The following is a 27049-nucleotide window of genomic DNA, read 5'->3' on the forward strand; positions in this document are numbered from 1 at the left end:
AAAAACGTACAGAAATAATATGAAAAAAACTTCGTTTTCTTAAAGAGTTAAAGAGGCTGCGTCCCAAAGTCGAACCTTAAAACGTACAGGAATTAGGAGAGGCAGTTGGGGGGCTGCCACCCCCCAAACCCCCCGCTTTTAAAGACTTTTTTGTACAGATTTTTTTTTGTTGTGGGGGGCTGAAACAAAAAATTGAAATGAATGAATAATGGAATAACTTCGAAAAATGTTAAACACAAGAGGACAGGAGAACCATTGCGCCGAAACTAGTAATTAGTAACAATGAAGTTGACCACTCCATTTACATTTTAACATAATTATTGAAACTGTTTCCCAGACACAGAGCACACAAGCTAAGAGCTGGGGGTTTGTTGGTGCACAACAAAAAACCTGTACAAAAGAGTCTTTAAAAGCGGGGGGTTTGGGGGGCGGCAGCCCCCCAACTGCCTCTCCTAATTCCTGTACGTTTTAAGGTTCGACTTTAGGACGCAGCCTCTTTAAATCTTTAAGAAAACGAAGTTTTTTTCATATTATTCACTTAAAAAGAGCACTCGAACTTTTCATTTCCGTTAGAATGAGCCCTCTTGCAACATTCTAGGACTACTGGGTCGATACGATCACCCCTTGGAAAAAAAACAAACAAAGAAACAAATAAACACGCATCTGTGATCTGCCTTCTGGCAAAAAAAAACATAAAATTCCACATTTTTGTAGCTAGGAGCTTGAAACTTCTACAATACGGTTCTCTGATACGCTGAATCTGATGGTGTGATTTTCGTTAATATTCTATGACTTTTACGGGGTTATCCATGCCTTATATCTAGGAATCATCCGCAATTTATCCCTTTTCGCTAGAATCAGATTACGTATTTTACGAATTTCGGCTGGCGCATCATCACTAATAAACAAGTTGCTATTATTTCCATGAAACGTCCTGTCTTTAAGCTTGCTGGTATCTTTTATAATAGAAAACTTGTCGTCTTTCTTATTTAGTGTCACCTTTAAAAATTTACGATTTCTGTCATATTGTGAGATTGTAAAATTCACTTCAGGTAATTCTAATCCATGGTGAACAACTTCTGTGAATAAAGCTTTAGCGATATGAATATCCTCGCAAACTGCATTCCATATGATGATATTATTTTCTAACTTGGCGGCTTCCAATTTCACAATCCGACACATTGAATCTTCATTTTTTCTTTTTAACTTTGTTAATTCATCCGCACAAGTTTTTAATTGCAAATTGAGACAGGACTTGTCATTTTCAATTTTTCCAATTTTCAATTCACTATTAACCATCTTACTTTTAAGAAGCGAATGTTCTTTATCCAGATTAAATAAAAAAAAAAACAAGTTTTTTTTAACCGAAAGTAAGGAGCGATATTAAAACTTAACACGAATAGAAATTACTCCGTATATGAAAGGGGCTGTCCCCCCTCAACGCCCCACTCTTTATGCTAAGGTTTGACTCTTTCTCTCAACTCTACTTTTTGAAACAATAAAAAAATTAAGCGTAAAAATTAAACGTTAAAATTTTATATACGAAGTAATTTCTGTTCGTATAAGTTTTAATATCGCTCTTTACTTTCAGTTAAGAAAACTTGTTTTTTTTTTATTTTTAATTTCTGAACGTTTTTAATTAATCAATGTTTTGATTTTGGCTCTCCGCACAAAAATAATTAAAACAAAATTTGCATATTAAATTATTTTTATGGCTAAATGGCTTTTTCATAGTTTTGGTCGGACTATTTTGAGAAAAAAGGAGCGGTGGAGTAGGTCTAGTTATCCTCCAATTTTTTTGTTATTTAAAAAGACAATTAGAACTTTTAATTTCTTATGAACGTTTTTATTAGTCAAAAAATATAGGCAACTTACGAATTAACTTACGTAACGAACTTCTAAATTCATATGTTTTTATTACGTATATGAGGAAGTTCACCCTCTCGTTAATACCTCGCTATTTACAAAAGCTAAAATTTTGTCCTAATTCCTTAAGAATGACCCCTGAATCACAAAGGCCGTAGAATAAATAATTGAAATTAATAAAATTACTTTAGCGTAAAGAGCGTGGTATTAAGAGAAGGCGAACCCCTCATATGCGTAATAATTTCTGTTTGTTTTAAGTTTTAATGCTACTCCTTACTTTCACTTGAAAAAACTTTTCATAGTCTCCCCCACAACCGAAAAATTCCCTCCCACGGGCACTGCGAGGGAGTAAGTCGTCCCCAAGGACATAATTAGTAGGTTTTTCGACTATGTTGAATAAAATGGCTCTCAGAATTTTTATCCGGTGACTTTGGGAAAAACATGAGCGTGGGAGGGGGTTTAGGTGCCCTCCAATTTTTTAGGTCACTTAAAAAGGACACTAGAACTTTTAATTTCCGTGAGAATGAGCCCTCTCACGACATTTTAGGACCACTGGGTTGTTACGATCACCCCAGAGAAAAAAAAAACATAAACAACAAACAAATAAACACGCATCCGTGATCTGTCTTGTGGAAAAAAAATGCAAAATTCCAGTTTTTGGTTGATCAGAACTTGAAACTTCTAATATAGGGTTCTCTGGTACGCTGAACCTGATGGTATGATTTTCGTTAAGATTCTGTGACTTTTAAGGGGTGTTTCCCCTTTTTTCTAAAATAAGGCAAATTTTCTCAGGCTCGTAATTTTTGATGGGTAAAACTAAACTTATTGAAACTTATATATTTACAACCAGCATTAAAATGCAATTCCTTTGATGTAACTATTGTCATAAAAATTCTGTTTTTTAGAGTTTCGGTTACTATTGAGCCGGGTCGCTCCTTACTACTGTTTGTTACCACGAACTGTTTGATTGTCGACCCTTGTAGCAAGAGTACCTAATTGATTGTATAAGTTGTCTAATTTATTACCATTTTCTTTTACGATTTCAAGAATTTGCTTAAAATCTGGAGCTAGTATCGATATTTCTGATTTCGAGCTAGAGCTATCATCTGAGGTGTCTAATGAAATATTCATACCTTCTCGTTTCGGATTTTTCCTTTTACGTCCTATTGTGCATTAATATTGTACTAATATCCAAACACTAATACATATTACTAACTATCCAACAGTTCTTGAAATAATGTTTTCAGCATTGGACGAGTATCTAAAAGTTCATGAAATAATATTTTCACATAGATCCACACAGAGGTCTTAAATGCGTCTTACTCTGACGACAGCATTGAATGAACTTTAATGGGAACACATTCAAAAACAAAGAGAAAACTGAATCGAAGAAAATTTTAAAATAACAAATGGAGTATGAAGTAGGACAGGAACATGTGTGACTTTGTCGGAGCTTAAAATCCAAGAATTTAAGAATTAATAAAACAGAAGAAAAAAATAAGAAGAAAGTGTTTAGTTGCAGAAATAAAAAAGTGATATGGAAGAGTACTCCAATCTAAATATTCTAGGATTAGAGTAGAAATTTAGGCTTGAAATCAATCAGAAATATTCGATTTTTTTGGCATATGTTAGGAATACCGCATAATAGTAAAATATTTTACTGGCATGTTAATAAATTGAGAGAGAGTAGTCAATCTGGACTTGTCCCAGCTAAAGATAGGAACGGAAACACAATTAATGGTAAGGAAAGAATTAAAGAGAGATGGACAGAATATCTTGAGAATATGCTAACCGAGACAGAGTCGCAAGAAAAGGTATAGAGTAAAATGAAAAACTTTGTGATAATTTGGACGTAGAGGAAGGTTTGTTTTGCGAGGAAGAAATAGCGACAGTACTAATAGGATTAAAAAATAATGAAGCTCCAGAGACTGATTGTCTGGTAAAAAAGTTTCTTAAATATGGCGGTTCTGAGGTTAGAAATAAGTTACTGAAGATTATGAATATGATTAGCGAAAAAAGGGAAGAAACTAGCGATTTTAGGAAAACCTGAATTAAATCACTGCATAAGAACGGTGATAAGAGTGAGTGTGGTAATTATCGAGAGGTTAGTCTGGTCTATGTAGATAGCAAATTACTTAGTAAAATGATAATTTTTAGAATGAGAGATGCTGTAGACGAAGTTTTAAGAGACGAACAGAACGGTCTAAGAAAATGTAGAGGATGTGTTAATCAAATTTTCACTCCTAGGTTAATAATTGAGAAGTGCCTTAGTTGTCAAACACCTTTGGCCCTCAGTCTTATATATTTGAGCAAGAATTCGATTTTGTTGATAAAAGAGCTTTAGTAGAGGTTTTATTCTTGTATGGTATACTGGACAAATACATTAAAGTAATTAGTGCTTTGTACGAGAGTATCACTGATGCCGTTAAGGTAGGATATGAAGTTAGCAGCTGGTTTTGTATTGAATCAGAAGTTAAGCAGGTTATGTTCTATCCCGTATATCAACATCATTTTGATGGATTTTATCTTAAGAAGCACAGGAAAGGCAATGAAAGACTACGGAATCGAATGGGGAGGAAAACTCCTTGATTTGGATTATGGTGATGATTTAAGCATCCTAGATGAAAGTAAGAGTAAAATGAATAAATTTTTAGAAGTTTTACGAGTACATGGTGCTAGAATATGTTTGAAAATAAATGTTAAGAAGACTAAGTCACTAAGGCTAGGAATAAATGAAGATGAACAGGTGACATTAGGTAACGAAAAGATTGATCAGGTTGGGAGCTTCAGTTACCTTGGTAGTATTATTAGTAAAGATGATGGGAGCAGTGAAGATGTTAAAAGTAGAATAGCTAAGGCTCACTGTGTTTTTTCACAGTTAAAAAAAGTTTGGAAGAATAGAAAGATAAGTCTGCAAACCAAGATTAGAATATTGGAAGCTACAGTGATGACAGTGGTCAACTATGGTTCTGAAGCATGGGCGCTCCGAAAAGCAAATGAAAATTTACTAGATGTTTTCCAGAGAAATTGCCTACGGTCACTAAGACTAAAAATAAGTGAAGATGAAAAGGTGACATTGGATAGCGAAAAGCTTGGTCAGATGAACAGCTTCACTTACCTTGGTAGCATTATTAGTAAAGACAGTGGGTGCAGTGAATATGTTGAAAGTAGAATAGTCAAGGCTCAGGGTATTTTTGCAAAGTTAAGAAAAGTTTGGAAGAATATGAAGATAAGTCTGCAAACCAAAATTTGAATCTTGGAAGCTACAGTGATGATAGCGGTCAAACATGGTTATGAAGCATGGGCTTTCGGAAAAGCGGATGAAGATTTTCTAGATATTTTCCAGAGAAATTGCCTACGGATTGTTCTGGGTACCCGGTTTACTGACCTTTTATCAAATAGTGGGTTGTACGAAAAGTGTGGTTCAATCCCACTTTCTAAGGCTATAATGAGGGGAAGTTTAAGATGGTTAGGACACATTTTGCGGACGAAGGATGAAAGATCGTCAAAGATTGTCCTTTTTGGTCAACCGTCTAAGGCTAAATGGAAAAAAGGTCGTCCGTGGTTGGGGTAGGCGGGTGCCATAAAGAAATATTGAAACGAAATGGGAACTTCCTGGGAAGGTGTAAAGAAGGAGGCTTTGAATAGATTGGGATGGAGGGGAGTGTACTTAGCTGCGTTGGCCTCAGGCAGATTGGTGCTGTGGTGAGCTGTTGTTGGTAGTAGTAAAAATATACTCTATTCTTAGGATAGTCTAGAAATGCTATTTACAAAATGAAAACTAAAAGGTTTTGGTTATTTAAATCGGATATTTAGAAAATCATTTTCTGAGTTTTTTTTTTACCCCGTAATGGTCATAAGAATAAATGTTAGAGTACGTAATAGTCAAGCAGTTTATATCATCGGGTACAAGCTTCACATTCAGAATTGAAAAATTCTAGATATATAGCATATATGGCGTGTTAAAGTTAGTTTATCACCGTTCTTGCTAGGATGAATCACTATTAATATTTGAAATCAAACTCGAAAAGTAACAACAAAATAGCTCGTAGTGTAGAAATGAGTCATTTTAGCAATCCCTTGACTATTTTCTAGGGGCCATGTTTTAAAGTTATGCTTTACCATGTTGGCTTATGCTGTTTCGTTTTATATGGTGGAGTACGCCAATCTGAAGGGATTAAAATAACGAGTAGAATTTACAAAATCACGGTGAGTCGCAGACTAGTCCTTCCGTGAGTTTTTGAATGATTTGTGCGGTAAATGTAAGTTAACCAGGAATATAGAAGCGAGTAACAAAATGTGTCCCACAAGACTTAAAGGTAACAATTGTTAAGCATTATTGTTGCAAAAATTTGAAAATTAGAGATTTTTGCCAATGATAATCAAAAGTGAAAAATGTACTACTGGGTCGTTTTGTGGGGCTGTGGATTGGATTTCAGCTTTCTTTTATGGGAACTAGGGTTCAAACCCAGGTGTAAAAAGACGGAGGAAAGGGTGACTGTCTTCCAAATTTTGTTTCTTCCGTTGACTTTTGTTTCACCCTTTCGATATTCATGATTTTTACAAAGTTGATTTAGTCTCTTCTGGCTTCCCGTCTAATTTCCTATAATTCTTTCAACTTTCTTTTGTTTTATCTGACCCTCCCAGCTTTTTTTTGTCCCTTTAAAATTCATCCTTCAAAATTTGCTCCGTCTCTTCTAACTTTGTTTATTCCACCTAGAATTTGTGTAATTTTTTCTAACTTTTCATTCTTTTGATCTTTCTTTCACCCTTCTGACATTGTAGTCCTTTCCAAATTCTAAACTCCTTAATTTCCAAATTCCTTCGACTTCTTGTATTCCTTTTTGATCCTCCCTGCTTTTTTTAGTGCCTCTAAGATTCCCATCGTCCATTTCAACTTTTTTGTCCTTTCCAAATTCATTTTATTCCTTTTACTTTTTTTCTGGCTACTTACTTACAAGGTTTTTACCGATGTCCTTTAGTTTCATCCAGCTTCTGTCAGTCCTTTCCTACTTTGTTGGTCCTTCCAAGGATCCTCTAGCTCTTCTGGAGTTCCTTTTGGTCTTTTTGACTTCAATACGTTTCACCGACTTGTTCCAGTTTCTTCAGACTTATTTTAACCCTTTCCGATTTTCCTTGTTTCCTTGAATTAGCTTGATCTTAATTTAGTCAGTGACAGTTCCGGGCCTGGAACATTAGGCCACTGCACCCTCCCCCAGTTTTCTGACATCTGAAATTGAATTCATTGTATTTTATATTTTTAGACTCCTATTAAGGGACCCTGCCCCCCAGATGTCTAAGATGTCCCAGAAGTCTAAAATCGTTATTGGATTGAGTACTTTTCAACCAGTCTAAATGTGTTTGATTCCTTTGATCTCTTACCTTCTTTTACCGCTTCCATAATGTTAGCCTTTTCAAAGTTCCTTTAGCCCAATCGACTTCCTTTCTCTTCTGTCGACTTTCTTTACTGTCTTTCAATTTCGACTAGGCTTTTCTGGGGTTCTTTTTGTGTTTTTCGAACGGTATAGGGGTTTGAACCAATCCATACAATCAAATGAAGGCAGGATGAGCTATTATTAGTGTTTGAAAAAACAAAATTAAAACCCTACGGCAGAATTCAAGAGGAAATAGCTTAAAAAAGAAACTAAGAATTTCATATTACATCAACATAAGGGATTGAGAGAAATTTCGGTCCCTCATATATATTTTTATACTGGCTTGTTCAACATAATTGGCGGTTAGAATAAATGTAACAACAAGCAAAGCACAAATGAAAATGATACACAACGAAATATACGGTTAGAAGACAAGTGACAGCGAGAATCAGAATAATTTGCAAACAAAACGATGCGAAATAACATCCGTAGCCAGGGCTGCCAATTTTTTTTTAAGGAGTGTGTCATATTTTTTCCGAAAATGTGCTTTTTGTGTCATCTCAGACTCCATAATGTGCCACAAAATGTGTCATTTTTTTTGCTACATGTGGTATCAAATTTAATTTTAAAATCTTTATTTAGATTTTTGAATATATATTCTTTCCAAATCAGTTCATAAAGGAGTAAGCTTAACCTTAAACTATTATCTTGGGATTGAGCCGTTTATATGACGTCATGAAAGTAATATGAATATTGGAATAAATTAATGTTACACACTGTGAATGTGTGTGATGGAAGCAAGTTAAAAGAACCATTTAAATTGATTTCCTAATTGAAGCCGTTGGTGAAATTTTCTATTGTAATAACTTGTTTGATAACAAGCATAACAGCAGCTTGGCGCAGCGGAAGCGCGCTGGGCCCATAAAACGGAGGCGGGTGGGTAAAAACCACTAGCTGCTAAATTTTTAATTAAGCTGCTAAACTATTAAAATTATCAAAATTAGATAATTTTGTCAGTTTGAATTTATTGATACAGAAAGCGAGAAAATAAACATGGAATTTTATTATTAAATTAAATCCACCATGGATTGTAGAAAAACGTACAGAAATAATATGAAAAAAACTTCGTTTTCTTAAAGAGTTAAAGAGGCTGCGTCCCAAAGTCGAACCTTAAAACGTACAGGAATTAGGAGAGGCAGTTGGGGGGCTGCCGCCCCCCAAACCCCCCGCTTTTAAAGACTTTTTTGTACAGGTTTTTTTTTGTTGTGGGGGGCTGAAACAAAAAATTGAAATGAATGAATAATGGAATAACTTCGAAAAATGTTAAAAACAAGAGGACAGGAGAACCATTGCGCCGAAACTAGTAATTAGTAACAATGAAGTTGACCACTCCATTTACATTTTAACATAATTATTGAAACTGTTTCCCAGACACAGAGCACACAAGCTAAGAGCTGGGGGTTTGTTGGTGCACAACAAAAAACCTGTACAAAAGAGTCTTTAAAAGCGGGGGGTTTGGGGGGCGGTAGCCCCCCAACTGCCTCTCCTAATTCCTGTACGTTTTAAGGTTCGACTTTAGGACGCAGCCTCTTTAACTCTTTAAGAAAACGAAGTTTTTTTCATATTATTCACTTAAAAAGAGCACTAGAACTTTTCATTTCCGTTAGAATGAGCCCTCTTGCAACATTCTAGGACTACTGGGTCGATACGATCACCCCTTGGAAAAAAAAACAAACAAAGAAACAAATAAACACGCATCTGTGATCTGCCTTCTGGCAAAAAAAAACACAAAATTCCACATTTTTGTAGCTAGGAGCTTGAAACTTCTACAATACGGTTCTCTGATACGCTGAATCTGATGGTGTGATTTTCGTTAATATTCTATGACATTTACGGGGTTATCCATGCCTTATATCTAGGAATCATCCGCAATTTATCCCTTTTCGCTAGAATCAGATTACGTATTTTACGAATTTCGGCTGGCGCATCATCCCTAATAAACAAGTTGCTATTATTTCCATGAAACGTCCTGTCTTTAAGCTTGCTGGTATCTTTTATAATAGAAAACTTGTCATCTTTCTTATTTAGTGTCACCTTTAAAAATTTACGATTTCTGTCATATTGTGAGATTGTAAAATTCACTTCAGGTAATTCTAATCCATGGTGAACAACTTCTGTGAATAAAGCTTTAGCGATGTGAATATCCTCGCAAACTGCATTCCATATGATGATATTATTTTCTAACTTGGCGGCTTCCAATTTCACAATCCGACACATTGAATCTTCATTTTTTCTTTTTAACTTTGTTAATTCATCCGCACAAGTTTTTAATTGCAAATTGAGACAGGACTTGTCATTTTCAATTTTTCCAATTTTCAATTCACTATTAACCATCTTATTTTTAAGAAGCGAATGTTCTTTATCCAGATTAAATAAAAAAAAACAAGTTTTTTTTAACTGAAAGTAAGGAGCGATATTAAAACTTAAAACGAATAGAAATTACTCCGTATATGAAAGGGGCTGTCCCCCCCCTCAACGCCCCACTCTTTATGCTAAGGTTTGACTCTTTCTCTCAACTCTACTTTTTGAAACAATAAAAAAATTAAGCGTAAAAATTAAACGTTAAAATTTTATATACGGAGTAATTACTGTTCGTATAAGTTTTAATATCGCTCCTTACTTTCAGTTAAGAAAACTTGTTTTTCTTATTTTTAATTTCTGAACGTTTTTAATTAATCAATGTTTTGATTTTGGCTCTCCGCACATAAATAATTAAAACAAAATTTGCATATTAATTTATTTTTATGGCTAAATGGCTTTTTCATAGTTTTGGTCGGACTATTTTGAGAAAAAAAAGAGCGGTGGAGTAGGTCTAGTTATCCTCCAACTTTTTTGTTATTTAAAAAGGCAATTAGAACCTTCAATTTCTTATGAATGTTTTTATTAGTCAAAAAATATAGGCAACTTACGAATTAACTGACGTAACGAACTTCTAAATTCATATGTTTTTATTACGTATATGAGGAAGTTCACCCTCTCGTTAATACCTCGCTATTTACAAAAGCTAAAATTTTGTCCTAATTCCTTAAGAATGACCCCTGAATCACAAAGGCCGTAGAATAAATAATTGAAATTAATAAAATTACTTTAGCGTAAAGAGCGTGGTATTAAGAGAAGGCTAACCCCTCATATGCGTAATAATTTCTGTTTGTTTTAAGTTTTAATGCTACTCCTTACTTTCACTTGAAAAAACTTTTCATAGTCTCCCCCACAACCGAAAAATTCCCTCCCACGGGCACTGTGAGGGAGTAAGTCGTCCCCAAGGACATAATTAGTAGGTTTTTCGACTATGTTGAATAAAATGGCTATCTCAGAATTTTGATCCGGTGACTTTGGGAAAAACATGAGCGTGGGAGGGGGTTTAGGTGCCCTCCAATTTCTTAGGTCACTTAAAAAGGGCACTAGAACTTTTAATTTCCGTTAGAATGAGCCCTCTCACGACATTTTAGGACCACTGGGTTGTTACGATCACCCCAGAGAAAAAAAAACAAAAAAAAAACAAAAAAAAAACATAAACAACAAACAAATAAACACGCATCCGTGATCTGTCTTGTGGCAAAAATTGCAAAATTCCAGTTTTTGGTTGATCAGAACTTGAAACTTCTAATATTGGGTTCTCTGGTACACTGAACCTGATGGTATGATTTTCGTTAAGATTCTATGACTTTTAAGGGGTGTTTCCCCCTTTTCTAAAATAAGGCAAATTTTCTCAGGCTCGTAATTTTTGATGGGTAAAACTAAACTTAATGAAACTTATATATTTACAACCAGCATTAAAATGCAATTCCTTTGATGTAACTATTGTTATAAAAATTCTGTTTTTTAGAGTTTCGGTTACTATTGAGCCGGGTCGCTCCTTACTACTGTTCGTTACCACGAACTGTTTGATTGTCGACCCTTGTAGCAAGAGTACCTAATTGATTGTATAAGTTGTCTAATTTATTACCATTTTCTTTTACGATTTCAAGAATTTGCTTAAAATCTGCAGCTAGTATCGATATTTCCGGTTTCGAGCTAGAGCTATCATCTGAGGTGTCTAATGAAATATTCATACCTTCTCATTTCGGATTTTTCCTTTTACGTCCTATTGTGCATTAATATTGTACTAATATCCAAACACTAATACATATTACTAAATATCCAACAGTTCTTGAAATTATGTTTTCAGCATTGGACGAGTATCTAAAAGTTCATGAAATAATATTTTCACATAGATCCACACAGAGGTCTTAAATGCGTCTTACTCTGACGAGAGCATTGAATGAACTTTAATGGGAACACATTCAAAAACAAAGAGAAAACTGAATCGAAGAAAATTTTAAAATAACAAATGGAGTATGAAGTAGAACAGGAACATGTGTGACTTTGTCGGAGCTTAAAATCCAAGAATTTAAGAATTAATAAAACAGAAGAAAAAAATAAGAAGAAAGTGTTTAGTTGCAGAAATAAAAATACGATATGGAAGGGTACTCCAATCTAAATATTCTAGGATTAGAGTGGAAATTTAGGCTTGAAATCAATCAGAAATATTCGCTTTTTTCGGCATATGTTAGGAATACCGCATAATAGTAAAATATTTTACTGGCATGTTAATAAATTGAGAGAGAGTAGTCAATCTGGACTTGTCCCAGCTAAAGATAGGAACGGAAACACAATTAATGGTAAGGAAAGAATTAAAGAGAGATGGACAGAATATCTTGAGAATATGCTAACCGAGACAGAGTCGCAAGAAAAGGTATAGAGTAAAATGAAAAACTTTGTGATAATTTGGACGTAGAGGAAGGTTTGTTTTGCGAGGAAGAAATAGCGACAGTACTAATAGGATTAAAAAATAATGAAGCTCCAGAGACTGATTGTCTGGTAAAAAAGTTTCTTAAATATGGCGGTTCTGAGGTTAGAAATAAGTTACTGAAGATTATGAATATGATTATCGAAAAAAGGGAAGAAACTAGCGATTTTAGGAAAACCTGAATTAAATCACTGCATAAGAACGGTGATAAGAGTGAGTGTGGTAATTATCGAGAGGTTAGTCTGGTCTATGTAGATAGCAAATTACTTAGTAAAATGATAATTTTTAGAATGAGAGATGCTGTAGACGACGTTTTAAGAGACGAACAGAACGGTCTAAGAAAATGTAGAGGATGTGTTAATCAAATTTTCACTCTCAGGTTAATAATTGAGAAGTGCCTTAGTTGTCAAACACCTTTGGCCCTCAGTCTTATAGATTTGAGCAAGAATTCGATTTTGTTGATAAAAGAGCTTAAGTAGAGGTTTTATTCTTGTATGGTATACTGGACAGATACATTAAACTAATTAGTGCTTTGTACGAGAGTATCACTGATGCCGTTAAGGTAGGATATGAAGTTAGCAGCTGGTTTTGTATTGAATCAGAAGTTAAGCAGGTTATGTTCTATCCCGTATATCAACATCATTTTGATGGATTTTATCTTAAGAAGCACAGGAAAGGCAATGAAAGACTACGGAATCGAATGGGGAGGAAAACTCCTTGACTTGGATTATGGTGATGATTTAAGCATCCTGGATGAAAGTGAGAGTAAAATGAATAATTTTTTAGAAGTTTTACGAGTACATGGTGCTAGAATATATTTGAAAATAAATGTTAAGAAGACTAAGTCACTAAGGCTAGGAATAAATGAAGATGAACAGGTGACATTAGGTAACGAAAAGATTGATCAGGTTGGGAGCTTCAGTTACCTTGGTAGTATTATTAGTAAAGATGATGGGAGCAGTGAAGATGTTAAAAGTAGAATAGCTAAGGCTCACTGTGTTTTTTCACAGTTAAAAAAAGTTTGGAAGAATAGAAAGATAAGTCTGCAAACCAAGATTAGAATATTGGAAGCTACAGTGATGACAGTGGTCAAATATGGTTCTGAAGCATGGGCGCTCCGAAAAGCAGATGAAAATTTACTAGATGTTTTCCAGAGAAATTGCCTACGGTCACTAAGACTAAAAATAAGTGAAGATGAAAAGGTGACATTGGATAGCGAAAAGCTTGGATAAAGATTAGAATATTGGAAGCTACAGTGATGACAGTGGTCAACTATGGTTCTGAAGCATGGGCGCTCCGAAAAGCAGATGAAAATTTACTAGATGTTTTCCAGAGAAATTGCTTACGGTCACTAAGACTAAAAATAAGTGAAGATGAAAAGGTGACATTGGATAGCGAAAAGCTTGGTCAGATGAACAGCTTCACTTACCTTGGTAGCATTATTAGTAAAGACGGTGGGTGCAGTGAATATGTTGAAAGTAGAATAGTCAAGGCTCAGGGTATTTTTGCAAAGTTAAGAAAAGTTTGGAAGAATATGAAGATAAGTCTGCAAACCAAAATTTGGATCTTGGAAGCTACAGTGATGATAGTGGTCAAACATGGCTATGAAGCATGGGCTTTCAGAAAAGTGGATGAAGATTTTCTAGATATTTTCCAGAGAAATTGCCTACGGATTGTTCTGGGTACCCGGTTTACTGACCTTTTATCAAAATTAAATAAAAAAAAACAAGTTTTTTTAACTGAAAGTAAGCAGTGACATTAAAACTTAAAACGAACAGAAATTACTTCGTATATGAAAGAGGCTGCTTCCTCATCAACGCCCCGCTCTTTACGCTAAAGTTTGACTCTGTCTATCAATTCTTCTTTTTAAAACAGTAAAAAACTTTAGCGTAAAGAGCGGGGCGTTGATGAGGAAGCAGCCTCTTTCATATACGAAGTAATTTCTGGTCGTTTTAAGTTTTAATGTCGCTCCTTACTTTCAGTTAAAAAAACTTGTTTTTTTTAATTTAATTTCTGAACGTTTTTGAATCAATGCATGTTTTGATTTTGGCTCTCCGCAGAGGAATAATTAAAACGAAATTTGCATTTTTTTTTTTTTGGCTAAATGGCTTTCTCGTAATTTTGATCGAATGATTTTGAGAAAAAAAGAGCGGGAGAGGAAGCCTAGTTGCCCTCCGAATTTTTTGGTTAATTAAAAAGGCAACTAGAACTTTTAATTTTTTACGAATATTTTTATTAGTAAGAGATTTACGTAACTTATAAATTAGCTTACGTAAAGAACTTTTGTATTCTCATATTTTTATTACATATATGAGGGGGTTCACCCCCTTGTCAGATCCTCGCTCTTTACACTAAAGCTTAAATTTTGTCCCAATTCATTAAGAATGACCCCAGAATCACAAAAGCCGTAGAATAAATAGTTTAAATTACTAAAAATACTTTAACGTAAAGAGCGAGGTATTAGGAGGAGGTGAGCCCCTCAAATGGGTAATAATTTCTGTTTGTTTTAAGTTTTAATGCTGTTCCTTACTTCCAGCTGAAAGTACTTTTTCATATTTATTTTTTCATTGTGTTTTTAAATAATGCTAGTAAATCCTGCGCTCCCTTCATGGAGATTTTCATCCCCCATGACAAATTATCGATGGAAAGTTCCCTCAGCATATCCCCCTCTTCTCAACCCCTCCCCCAACCAAAAAAATCCTCCTGAAAACGCCTGTACACTTCCCAATAACCATTACTATATGTAAGCATTGGTCAAAGTTTGCAACTTGTTGCCCCTCCCATGGGGACTGTGGGGGAGTAAGTCGTCCCTAAAGACATAGTTATAAGGTTTTTTGACTACGTTGAATAAAATGGCTATCTCAGAATTTTGATCCGTTGACTTTGGTAAAATAATTAGCGTGGGAGGGGGCCTAGGTGCCCTCCAATTTTTTTGGTCACTTAAAAAGGGCACTAGAACTTTTTATTTCCGTTAGAATGAGCCCTCTTGCAACATTCTAGGACAACTGGGTCGATACGATCACCCCTGGGAAAAAGAAAAAAAAACAAAAAAACAAATAAACACGCATCCGTGATCTGCCTTCTGGCAAAAAATACAAAATTCCACATTTTTGTAGATAGGAGCTTGAAACTTCTACAGTAGGGTTTTCTGATACGCTGAATCTGATGGTGTGATTTTCGTTAAGATTCTATGACTTCTAGGGGGCGTTTCCCCCTATTTTCTAAAATAACGCAAATTTTCTCAGGCTCGTAACTTTTGATGGGTAAGACTAAACTTGATGAAACGTATATATTTAAAATCAGCATTAAAATGCGATTCTTTTGATGTAGGTATTGGTATCAAAATTCCATTTTTTAGAGTTTTGGTTACTATTGAGCCGGGTCGCTCCTTACTACAGTTCGTTACCACGAACTGTTTGAAAATCAGCATTAAAATGCGATTCTTTTGATGTAGGTATTGGTATCAAAATTCCATTTTTTAGAGTTTCTGTTACTATTGAGCCGGGTCGCTCCTTACTACAGTTCGTTACCACGAACTGTTTGATAGTGGGTTGTACGAAAAGTGTGGTTCAATCCCACTTTCTAAGGCTATAATGAGGGGAAGTTTAAGATGGTTAGGACACATTTTGCGGACGAAGGATGAAAGATCGTCAAAGATTGTCCTTTTTGGTCAACCGTCTAAGGCTAAATGGAAAAAAGGTCGTCCGTGGTTGGGGTAGGTGGGTGCCATAAAGAAATATTGAAACGAAATGGGAACTTCCTGGGAAGGTGTAAAGAAGGAGGCTTTGAATAGATTGGGATGGAGGGGAGTGTACTTAGCTGCGTTGGCCTCAGGCAGATTGGTGCTGTGGTGAGCTGTTGTTGGTAGTAGTAAAAATATACTCTATTCTTAGGATATTCTAGAAATGCTAGTTACAAAATGAAAACTAAAAGGTTTTGGTTATTTAAATCGGATATTTAGAAAATCATTTTCTGAGTTTTTTTTTTACCCCGTAATGGTCATAAGAATAAATGTTAGAGTACGTAATAGTCAAGCAGTTTATATCATCGGGTACAAGCTTCACATTCAGAATTGAAAAATTCTAGATATATAGCATATATGGCGTGTTAAAGTTAGTTTATCACCGTTCTTGCTAGGATGAATCACTATTAATATTTGAAATCAAACTCGAAAAGTAAAAACAAAATAGCTCGTAGTGTAGAAATGAGTCATTTTAGCAATCCCTTGACTATTTTCTAGGGGCCATGTTTTAAAGTTATGCTTTACCATGTTGGCTTATGCTGTTTCGTTTTATATGGTGGAGTACGCCAATCTGAAGGGATTAAAATAACGAGTAGAATTTACAAAATCACGGTGAGTCGCAGACTAGTCCTTCCGTGAGTTTTTGAATGATTTGTGCGGTAAATGTAAGTTAACCAGGAATATAGAAGCGAGTAACAAAATGTGTCCCACAAGACTTAAAGGTAACAATTGTTAAGCATTATTGTTGCAAAAATTTGAAAATTAGAGATTTTTGCCAATGATAATCAAAAGTGAAAAATGTACTACTGGGTCGTTTTGTGGGGCTGTGGATTGGATTTCAGCTTTCTTTTATGGGAACTAGGGTTCAAACCCAGGTGTAAAAAGACGGAGGAAAGGGTGACTGTCTTCCAAATTTTGTTTCTTCCGTTGACTTTTGTTTCACCCTTTCGATATTCATGATTTTTACAAAGTTGATTTAGTCTCTTCTGGCTTCCCGTCTATTTTCCTATAATTCTTTCAACTTTCTTTTGTTTTATCTGACCCTCCCAGCTTTTTTTTGTCCCTTTAAAATTCATCCTTCAAAATTTGCTTCGTCTCTTCTAACTTTGTTTATTCCATCTAGAATTTGTTTAATTTTTTCTAACTTTTCATTCTTTTGATCTTTCTTTCACCCTTCTGACATTGTAGTCCTTTCCAAATTCTAAACTCCTTAATTTCCAAATTCTTTCGACTTCTTGTATTCCTTTTTGATCCTCCCTGCTTTTTTTAGTGCCTCTAAGATTCCCATCGTCCATTTCAACTTTTTTGTCCTTTCCAAATTCATTTTATTCCTTTTACTTTTTTTCTGGCTACTTACTTACAAGGTTTTTACCGATGTCCTTTAGTTTCATCCAGCTTCTGTCAGTCCTTTCCTACTTTGTTGGTCCTTCCAAGGATCCTCTAGCTCTTCTGGAATTCCTTTTGGTCTTTTTGACTTCAATACGTTTCACCGACTTGTTCCAGTTTCTTCAGACTTATTTTAACCCTTTCCGATTTTCCTTGTTTCCATGAATTAGCTTGATCTTAATTTAGTCAGTGACAGTTCCGGGCCTGGAACATTAGGCCACTGCACCCTCCCCCAGTTTTCTGACATCTGAAATTGAATTCATTGTATTTTATATTTTTAGACTCCTATTAAGGGACCCTGCCCCCCAGATGTCTAAGATGTCCCAGAAGTCTAAAACCCTTATTGGATTGAGTACTTTTCAACCAGTCTAAATGTGTTTGATTCTTTTGATCTCTTACCTTCTTTTACCGTTTTCATAATGTTAGCCTTTTCAAAGTTCCTTTAGCCCAATCGACTTCCTTTCTCTTCTGTCGACTTTCTTTACTGTCTTTCAATTTCGACTAGGCTTTTCTGGGGTTCTTTTTGTGTTTTTCGAACGGTATAGGGGTTTGAACCAATCCATACAATCAAAGGAAGACAGGATGAGCTATTATTAGTGTTTGAAAAACAAAACTAAAACCCTACGGGAGAATTTAAGAGGAAATAGCTTAAAAAAGAAACTAAGGATTTCATATTACATCAACATAAGGGATTGGGAGAAATTTCGGTCCCTCATATATATTTTTATACTGGCTTGTTCAACATAATTGGCGGTTAGAATAAATGTAACAACAAGCAAAGCACAAATGAAAATGATACACAACGAAATATACAGTTAGAAGACAAGTGACAGCGAGAATCAGAATAATTTGCAAACAAAACGATGCGAAATAACATCCGCAGCCAGGGCTGCCAATTTTTTTTTAAGGAGTGTGTTATATTTTTTCCGAAAATGTGCTTTTTGTGTCATCTCAGACTCCATAATGTGCCACAAAATGTGTCATTTTTTTTTGCTACATGTGGTATCAAATTTAATTTTAAAATCTTTATTTAGATTTTTGAATATATATTCTTTCCAAATCAGTTCATAAAGGAGTAAGCTTAACCTTAAACTATTATCTTGGGATTGAGCCGTTTTTATGACGTCATGAAAGTAATATGAATATTGGATTAAATTAATGTTACACACTGTGAATGTGTGTCTGGGCGGCCAACGAGGAAAGTTTACATTTATAAAAGTTTTAGGGACAATCAATTCCGACAGCAAATTGAAAATAGACTTTTCGTATCACGTCGTAATCGCAATCGGCTCTATACATAATCGGTTTTATTGGCTAAGCGTTTTATTAACTCAATATGTAAGCCATTCAACAAGCTTCAATCTAGTATTTTTGTCATATTTTTGGTGCCTTTTTATGCCAGATGGATTATTCTGAAGGAAAGACATCTCTGGAAATTTGTAATCTTGTCCGAGGTTGGATACCCCTCCTGTACTCCTAAAAATGGGAGTTGCTGCTTGTGCGCACAGCTTTGGTAAACTGCATGCTGTTTATTTTTTACTATTAAGTACGTACCAGTTGGCTATATCAAATACTCAATCAAGAAGTATTCAGCGTGCATTTTGATTTGAAATTTCCGCCTATGGCTGTTTTTTTTCGCGTGGTTTAAATTTTAAATACGGTGATGGCATCTGTCCTGTATTCTGCACTGTTTGTGTCCTACTGCCACCGTTAGGCAGCGCTATTCCCTTCCATTAATTTGTAGCTTTTCTGGAGGTAAAAAATTGAAATTTTACTTTTCTTTTATTACCACTTAAAAATCCAGACTAGGATGACAAAAATAGGTCATTTTTTTTGAAAAATGTGTCATTATTTTGGGAAAATGTGTCATTTTCGTCGATTGTGTCATTTTTTATTGAAAAATGTGTCATTTTCGTCGATTGTGTCATCATTTCGTCTGAATGTGTCATTGTGTCACGCAACATCAAATTGTGTCATTTTGACACAAAATGTGTCAATTTGGCAGCCATGTCCGCAGCTAGAAGACATTCGACAACGAGTATCATCAGTTGAACAGGAAGTATTTACAAAGTGATCGATATTAGAATGGACTGAAGGAACGCGTCACTTTAGCACAGCTCAAGGAAAGGTAATTACAATTAATGCTGAGATTTTCGATCGACACCTAGAAAAACAAAATTTTATAAAATCTATAATTCTATGAAGGATGAACTGGAAGGAAAAAGTGAATTCAAGCCAGAATTTCTTGATTCAATTGAAATTACTGATTTGTATCCCCATACCTTAAAACTGAAGAATGACACGAGATTTATGCTACTGCGTAAATTTGATGTTTAAGTTAAGCAATTGAAGTGGACCGAACTGATTTCAATCGCTCGACCAGACATCAAACAGTTCATGGTAACGAACTGTAGTAAGGAGCGACCCGGCTCAATTGAAACCGAAACACTAAAAAATGGAATTTGGTACCAATAGTTAAACCAAAAGAATTGCATTTTAATGCTGATTTTAAATATATAAGTTTTATCAAGTTTAATCTTAGAATTCAAAAGTTACGAGCCTGAGAAAATTTGCCTGATTTCAGAAAATAGGGGGAAACACCCTGTAAAAGTCATACAATCTTAGCGGAAATCACACCATCAGGCCAAGAGTATCAAAGAACCCAAATTTAGAAGTTTCAGGCTCCTATCTAGAAAAATGTGGAATTTCACATTTTCTGCCAGAAGACAGATCACGGATGCGTTTTTATTTGTTTTTTTGTTTGTTTTTTGTTGTTGTTTTTCCCAGGGGTGATCGTATTGACTCAGTGGTCCTATAATGTTGCAAGAGGGCTCATTCTAACTGAAATTAAAAGTTCTAGTGCCCTTTTTAAGTGACCGAAAAATTGGAGGGCACCTAGGCCCCCTCCCACGCTTATTTTTCCCCAAGTCACCGGATCAAATTCTGAGATAGCCATTTTATTCACCATAGTCGAAATACCTAATAACTATGTCTTTGGGGACCACTTACTCCCCCAGAGTCCCCGTGGGAGGGGCTGCAAGCTTCAGACTTTGACCAGTGTTACATATAGTAATGGTTATTGAGAAGTGTACAGACGTTTTCAGGGGCATATTTTTGGTTTGATGGGGTGGGAGAAGTTGAGAAGGGGGGTTACGTGGGAGTATCTTTCCATGAAGAAATTTGTCATGGAGGAAGAGAATTTCATTGAAGGGGGCGCAGGATTTTCTAGCATTATTAAAAAAAAGAAAAGAAAAAATGAATATGAAAAGTGTTTTCAAATGAAAGTAAGGAGCAGCATTTAAATTTAAAACGAACAGAAATTATTACGCATATGAGGGGTTTATCTCCTTGTAATACCTCGCTCTTTACGCTAAAGTAATTTTACTAATTTCAACTATTTATTCTCCGGCCTTTGTGATTCAGGGGTCATTCTTAAGGAATTGGGAGAAAATTTAAGCTTTAGTGTAAAGAGCGAGGTATTGACGAGGGGGTGAACCTCCTCGTATACGTAATAAAAACATACGAATATAGAAGTTCATTACGTAAGTTGATTCTTAAGATACGTATATTTTTTACTAATGAAAACGTTCGTAAAAAATTAAAATTTCTAGTTGCGTTTTTAAGTAATCAAAAAATTGGGAGGGCAGCCAGGCCTCCTCCCCCGACCTTTTTCTTCTCAAAGTTTTCGAATTAAAACTATGGGAAAGCCATTTAGCCAAAAACATTAATATGCAAATTTCGTTTTAATTATTTATGGGCGGAGAGCCAAAATCAAATCATGCATTAATTCAAAAGCGTTCAGAAATTAAATAAAAAAAAAAACATTTTTTTAAACTGAAAGTAAGGTGCGACATTAAAACTTAAAACGAACTGAAATTATTCCGTATATGAAAGGAGCTTTTCCTCCTCAACACTCCACTCTTTACGCTAAAGTTTTTTACTGTTTTAAAAAGTAGAGTTATGAGAAAGAGTCAAACTTTAGCGTAAAGGGTGGGGCGTAGAGGAGTAAAAGCCCTTTTCATATACGGAGTAATTTCTGTTCGTTTTAAGTTTTAATGTCGCTCCTTACCTTCAGTTAAAAAAACTTTTTTTTTATTTAATCAAACAGTTCGTGGTAACGAACTGTAGTAAGGAGCGATCCGGCTCAATAGTAAACGAAACTCTAAAAAACGGAATTTTGATGCTAAAAGATACATCAAAAGAATCAAATTTTTATGCTGATTCTAGATATATAAGTTTCATCAAATTTAATCTTTGTCATCAAAAGTTACGAGCCTGAGAAAATTTGCCTTATTTTGGAAAATAGGGGGAAACACCCCCTAAAAGTCATAGAATCTTAACGAAAATCACACCATCGTGTTCAGCGTATAAGAGAACCCCATATCAAAAATTGCAAGCTCCTATCTACAAGAATATGGAATTTCGTATTTTTTGCCAGAAGACAGATCACGGGTGCGTGTTTATTTGTTTTTTTGTTGTTTTTTTTCCCCAGGGGTCATCGTATCGACCAAGTGGTCCTAGAATCTCGCAAGAGGGCTCATTCTAACGGAAATGAAAAGTTCTAGTGCCCTTTTTAAGTGACCAAAAAAATTGGAGGGCACCTAGGCCCCCTCCCACACTAATTTTTTTCCAAAGTCAACGGATCCAAATTTTGAGATAGCCATTTTGTTCCGCATAGTCGAAAACCATATTAACTATGTCTTTGGAATGACTCACTCCCCCACAGTCCGTGGGGGAGGGGCTGCAAGTTACAAACTTTGTCCAGTGTTTACATACAGTAATGGTTATTGGGAAGTGTACAGACGTTTCCAGGGGGATTTTTTTTGGTTTGGGGTGAGGTTGAGGGGAGGAGGCTATGTGGGAGGATCTTCTCTTGGAGGAACATGTCATGGGGGGAGAGAAATTCAATGAAAAGGGCGCGGGATTTTCTAGCATTACTATAAAAAAAACAATGAAAATATAAACACGAAAAAGTTTTTTAACTGAAAGTAAACAGTAGCATTAAAACTTAAAACTAACAGAGATTATTACGCATATGAGGGATTCTAAAAATACTTTAGCATAAAGAGCGAGATATTTAGGAAGAGATAAATACCTTGCTCTTTATGCTAAGTGTTTTTAGTAATTTCAACTACTTATTCCACGGCCTTTCTGATTCAGGGGTCATTCTTAAAGAATTGGGACAAAGCTTAAGATTTAGTGTAAAAGGCGAGGTATTAACGACGGGACAAACCCCCTCATATACATAATAAAAAATATAAGAGCATAAAAGTTTGTTACGTAAGTTAATTCTTAAGTTACGTATATTTTTACTAATAAAAACTTTCGTTAAAAATTAAAAGTTCTAGTTGCCTTTTTAAGTAACCGAAAAATTGGAGGGCAACTAGGCCTCCTTCCCCACCCCTTATTTATCAAAATCGTCTGATCAAAACTAAGAGAAAGCCGTCTAGCCAAAAAAATATTAATATGCAAATTTCATTTTACTAATTAATGTGCGGAGAGCCAAAATCAAAAATGCATTAATTCAAAAACGTTCAGAAATTAAATAAAAAAAACTAGTTTTTTAAACTGAAAGTAAGGAGCGATATTAAAACTTAAAACGGACAGAAATTACTCCGTATATGAAATGGGTTGTCCCCTCCGCAATCCCTTGCTCTTTACGCTAAAGTTTGATTCTTTGTCACAATTCTACTTTTTAAAACAATTAAAAACTTTAGCGTAAAGAGCGAGGGATTGCGGAGGGGACAACCCATTTCATATACGGAGTAATTTCTGTCCGTTTTAAGTTTTAATATCGCTCCTTACTTTCAGTTTAAAAAACTAGTTTTTTTTTATTTAATACTTGAAAAATCATCTTAAAGTATTGTGGTCAGTGTTTATATTGCTATTCATTGCATATTGTTTTGTATTACTTGACACTGCCACAATTATTTTTATTTTTCTTTCAGTTAACTTTGAAACTTAAAAATATGAATTGAACCTAGAGCTTGTGGTAAATTTATTTTGCTTAGCAGACTCTATTTTATCATCTTGTGGTCTGCACTGATTGAAAATATTCAGTCTTATCATCACACGAGGTTTATGCTACTGCGTAAATTTAATCTGCCCAGATCTATTGATCCGGGTAGATTAAATGGTTTCAAAGTCAGGTAACAGCTTTTTTCAGGGCTGACCACAAAAGTTTCATATTTGCTAACTTTTTGTTCAGGGTTAATAAAAAAATCTGAACCAATTAAGACCCTTTGGTCTCGGCTGCTAAGCTACTGCCTTCAAAGTGTCTAGCAAATTTGATAACAGTTTTTGATTTACAATATTTTGGCCAAAATATTTCCTAAGATCAAATTATCTAGCGGAAACAAATCCTTCGATTACAGATTTTTTTTTGTTTTTCTCCTACAAAATATTCTTGTGTCGATAATTTCTTTTGGTCTAGGCTGATCGAATCAGTCCATTGGGTGTTAAAGCTGTAAGTATCCTGCAAATATCTGATCAAGAATGCCCCAAATCCAGTGGCTCCTTTTAGTCTTGGTCAAATGAAAATACTCCCATCTTTTATGTTCCTTTTAGTTTAGGCATATTGGAAATGTTTCTAGTCTCTTAAGCCATTTTGGCCTAATATGATTGAGAATGCTGACAATCTGGCAATTCCTTTTGGGGTTGGAATTTCACTGTCATATCTTGTAGGTTTCAAGCCGGTCAGACGGCAACAGATTATTTATACTTTTACCCACTTTGGCTAAATCAATTACTGAAAACAAGTTCCATAGTCAAGCCAAGCGCGGACGAGAAATATAATATTGTGCATACATAACTCCTTTGTGTCCCCACCTTGGTTAAGAAGTCCATGGACCACACTCCGAGATTGAAAAGCCTTGCAGGATTTTGTCTTAGACACGGTGCAACACACCCACATTTTCTACTAAAATCCACAAGAAACTGGGAAGAATTGCATAACTTCGGGTCTTACCCCTGGTCCGTGTACGGAATGTCATCCCCGGAGCCATATTTTCTGGATCTTTGACTATTCCGAGGAGAACTGATTTCGTGTAGGTTTGAGTAAAAGTATAACAGAGAGTAATACTTCTGAGATACTCAATCGACTCAAATATTTTGAGAGCTTCGTTAAAATACCACAAATGCCATTTGGGTTTCTCACAGAAAGTATTACAGATCATCAAAAACGGGACAAAACGTGATCTGAATTAGTCATAAAAATACCACAAACCGTCATTTGAGGTACTATGGCTCAATCTTTAAGCAAAAAAAAAAAAAAAAAAAAAAATCCTGAATGATTTGTGGATCATATGATTGGTCCAATATCAAGAAAAGCCACAGTCTGAATGGCTTTCGATTTTTTTCACCGTAGGAATGATCTCGGAACATAGACTATGATGATGTCTTAGGAAGAAATTAACCTAGTTTCTACAAAATTATATGCCTGTAATTTCAAACCTTTTAGTGAACACGTAAAAATGTTTAAAATATTGGATTTTAATTTAAGTTGAGTGTCTTTTCTGTTTTAGGGTCCAGTTGATATTGGCCCCTTGCAGAATGAAGAATCAAGAAAAACAAATGCCATGATTTTTCGACTTCGAAACGAAATTGGAGGACTTGCTAATGTTTTGAAAATATTCCAGGTAAAATTGTATACACATAAAAGTGAGTAAATTTCATTGGAGGGGGAGGGGATTTGAATGTGGAGAAAATAGACGAACTACGTAAAAAGGAAAATAATTGGAACAAAATTTTAAATCTCGAAATTTGAGAAGCTGGGGTCAAAAAGACCCCCTGTTCATATGTAGCCTTCTTAAAAAAAAAAAAAAATATTGAAAAGATTATTGCAAACTTTTGAAAGATGAGGCCTTAATAGTAAAACAATTTTTTTACGCAAATATTCGGAATTTTAATCAATTTAGTATGTTCCTCGACTTAGATTATGCTGATGATTTAAGCACCCTAGATGAAAGAGTGAGCTAAATGATGGAACTTTTAGAGATTTTGCAAGTGCAAGGTGCTAGGATAGGTTTTGAAAATAAATCTTAGAAGACTGAGTCACTAAGGCTAGGAATAAGTGAAGATGAAAAGGTCACGTTGGGTAGCCAAAAGATTGATCTGGTGGACAACTTTACTTATCTTGGTAGCATTATTAACAGTGGGAGCAGTGAAGGTGTTAGAAGTAGAATAGCCAAGGCTCAAGGTGTTTTTTCACAGTTTAAAAAAAAGTTTGGAAGAATAAGAAGAGAAGTCTGCAAACCAAGATTAGAATACTAGAAGCTATAGTGATGACAGTCGTTAAATATGGTTCTGAAGCTTGGGCGCTCCGAAAAGTGGATGAAGATTTGCTAGATATTTTCGAGAGAAATTACCTACCAATTGTTCTGGGTACCCGGCTGACTGACCGTATTTCAAATAGTAGGCTCTACGGAAAGTGTAGTTCAATCTTGCTCTCTAGGTCTATAATGAGAGAAAGGTTGAGATGGCTAGGGTATGCTCCGTGGATAAAGGATAACAGATTCCCAAAGATTGTCCTTTCCGGCTAGCCGTCTAGGGCTAGACGGAAAACAGATGGTCCGTGGTTGGATGTAATAAAGAAAGATCTAAAGGAAATGGGAACTTCCTGGGAGGGTGTAAAGAGATTTGAATAGATTGGGCTGGAAGAGAAGCCTGTCTAGCTGTATTTGCCACTAGCGGCCTGATTCTGCGGTGAGTTGTTAGTAGTAGTAAGTTCTACATTTTAAACTGGGGATGGGGCATATTTGCGTGAATCTATCAAAAGTATTTTAGTTCTGACGCCTCCTTTTGTCTAGAAATTCTTTAATGACATCTGTGCTAAATAGATTTGTTTCATGAATATGATTGAGGGATGGGCGTAACCCATTCACTGTTAAATACCAAGAACAGTGAAATGAAATCAATGAAAATGAAATCTGACTAATTCATTGAGAATTCATTTTTTGATGAAAATTCCATCATTTATGACCATGAAAAGACCACTTAAACAGTTTTTTTTATGTAGCAGATGCGGCATTTTATTGGTTTTTAAATAGAGAGAAACTATTATTAATTTTTTGATAATCTATTATCTAATGGTATTTATTAATAAAATATCATATTGTTTCTATTCCGACTTTGACAATGTCTGTACTGGAAATTTAATATAAATTTGAATTAATTTAGCCGCGATGCTAAGATCCCTAAGTCAAATATCGAAGTCACGAGTTCAGTAAAAAAAAAAAAAAAAAAATCTAGTCTTAACAAATAGGTTTTATCAATATCAAAAGTAAATTGAAATAATAATAGGTTAATCTTTAATTCAAAATATAAAAAAATTGTCATGTGATCAACTTAAAGCTGAAGCTCAGGCGAAACTAACTTAATTTTTTTTTATAATCATAGTCATCATTTTAACAGCCCTGTGGTAGCTTAGGTGTATAATCTCTGTTTCCCAATACTGAACTCGAGATTTGACACAAGCTGCCATAGTGCCTGGGATTGAAAGGAAATTATGCATCACATTGCCAAAATTATCAGACAAAAGGAAGAGGAAGAAGAAGCATTTTACTTTTTAGCTTTTATTTGAACTCTAATTTTGCAATAATCTCTAACTATTAATAATCAATTTACAATAACGGAAATACATATTGGTATATTATATTACGAATGGATAGAAAAAAAAATGAGAAGGAGGATGCGAATCAGAAAAAAATTTGCAGAAGCCCTTACCTTCAATCAAAAATGCCTTACATTTCCAAAAATACCTTTTTGAACCAATTTTAGAAAAAAAAATTTGGAGGGGTGTAAGAAATTGATAAATTTGATTAGTTCGTAAAC

At 35.0% G+C, this 27049-nt stretch overlaps 1 protein-coding gene across 4 annotated transcripts in view; it reads left to right on the top strand.

Annotated features, from left to right (window-relative positions):
* Window positions 1-27049, top strand: part of LOC136043945 (tryptophan 5-hydroxylase 1-like) — a 142320-nt gene that overhangs the window by 36917 nt on the left and 78354 nt on the right. For 2 of the 4 annotated variants that reach the window (XM_065729018.1, XM_065729017.1), the window contains exon 3: window positions 24742-24855. The exons of the other annotated variants lie outside the window; for them this stretch is intronic. In XM_065729018.1, coding sequence (XP_065585090.1) covers window positions 24742-24855 — 114 coding nt within the window. The remainder of the gene's footprint in view (window positions 1-24741; window positions 24856-27049) is intronic. 4 annotated transcript variants of the gene reach the window in all.

The sequence above is a fragment of the Artemia franciscana genome, chromosome 2 (assembly GCF_032884065.1).
Source record: "Artemia franciscana chromosome 2, ASM3288406v1, whole genome shotgun sequence".
Classification (NCBI taxonomy): domain Eukaryota; kingdom Metazoa; phylum Arthropoda; class Branchiopoda; order Anostraca; family Artemiidae; genus Artemia; species Artemia franciscana.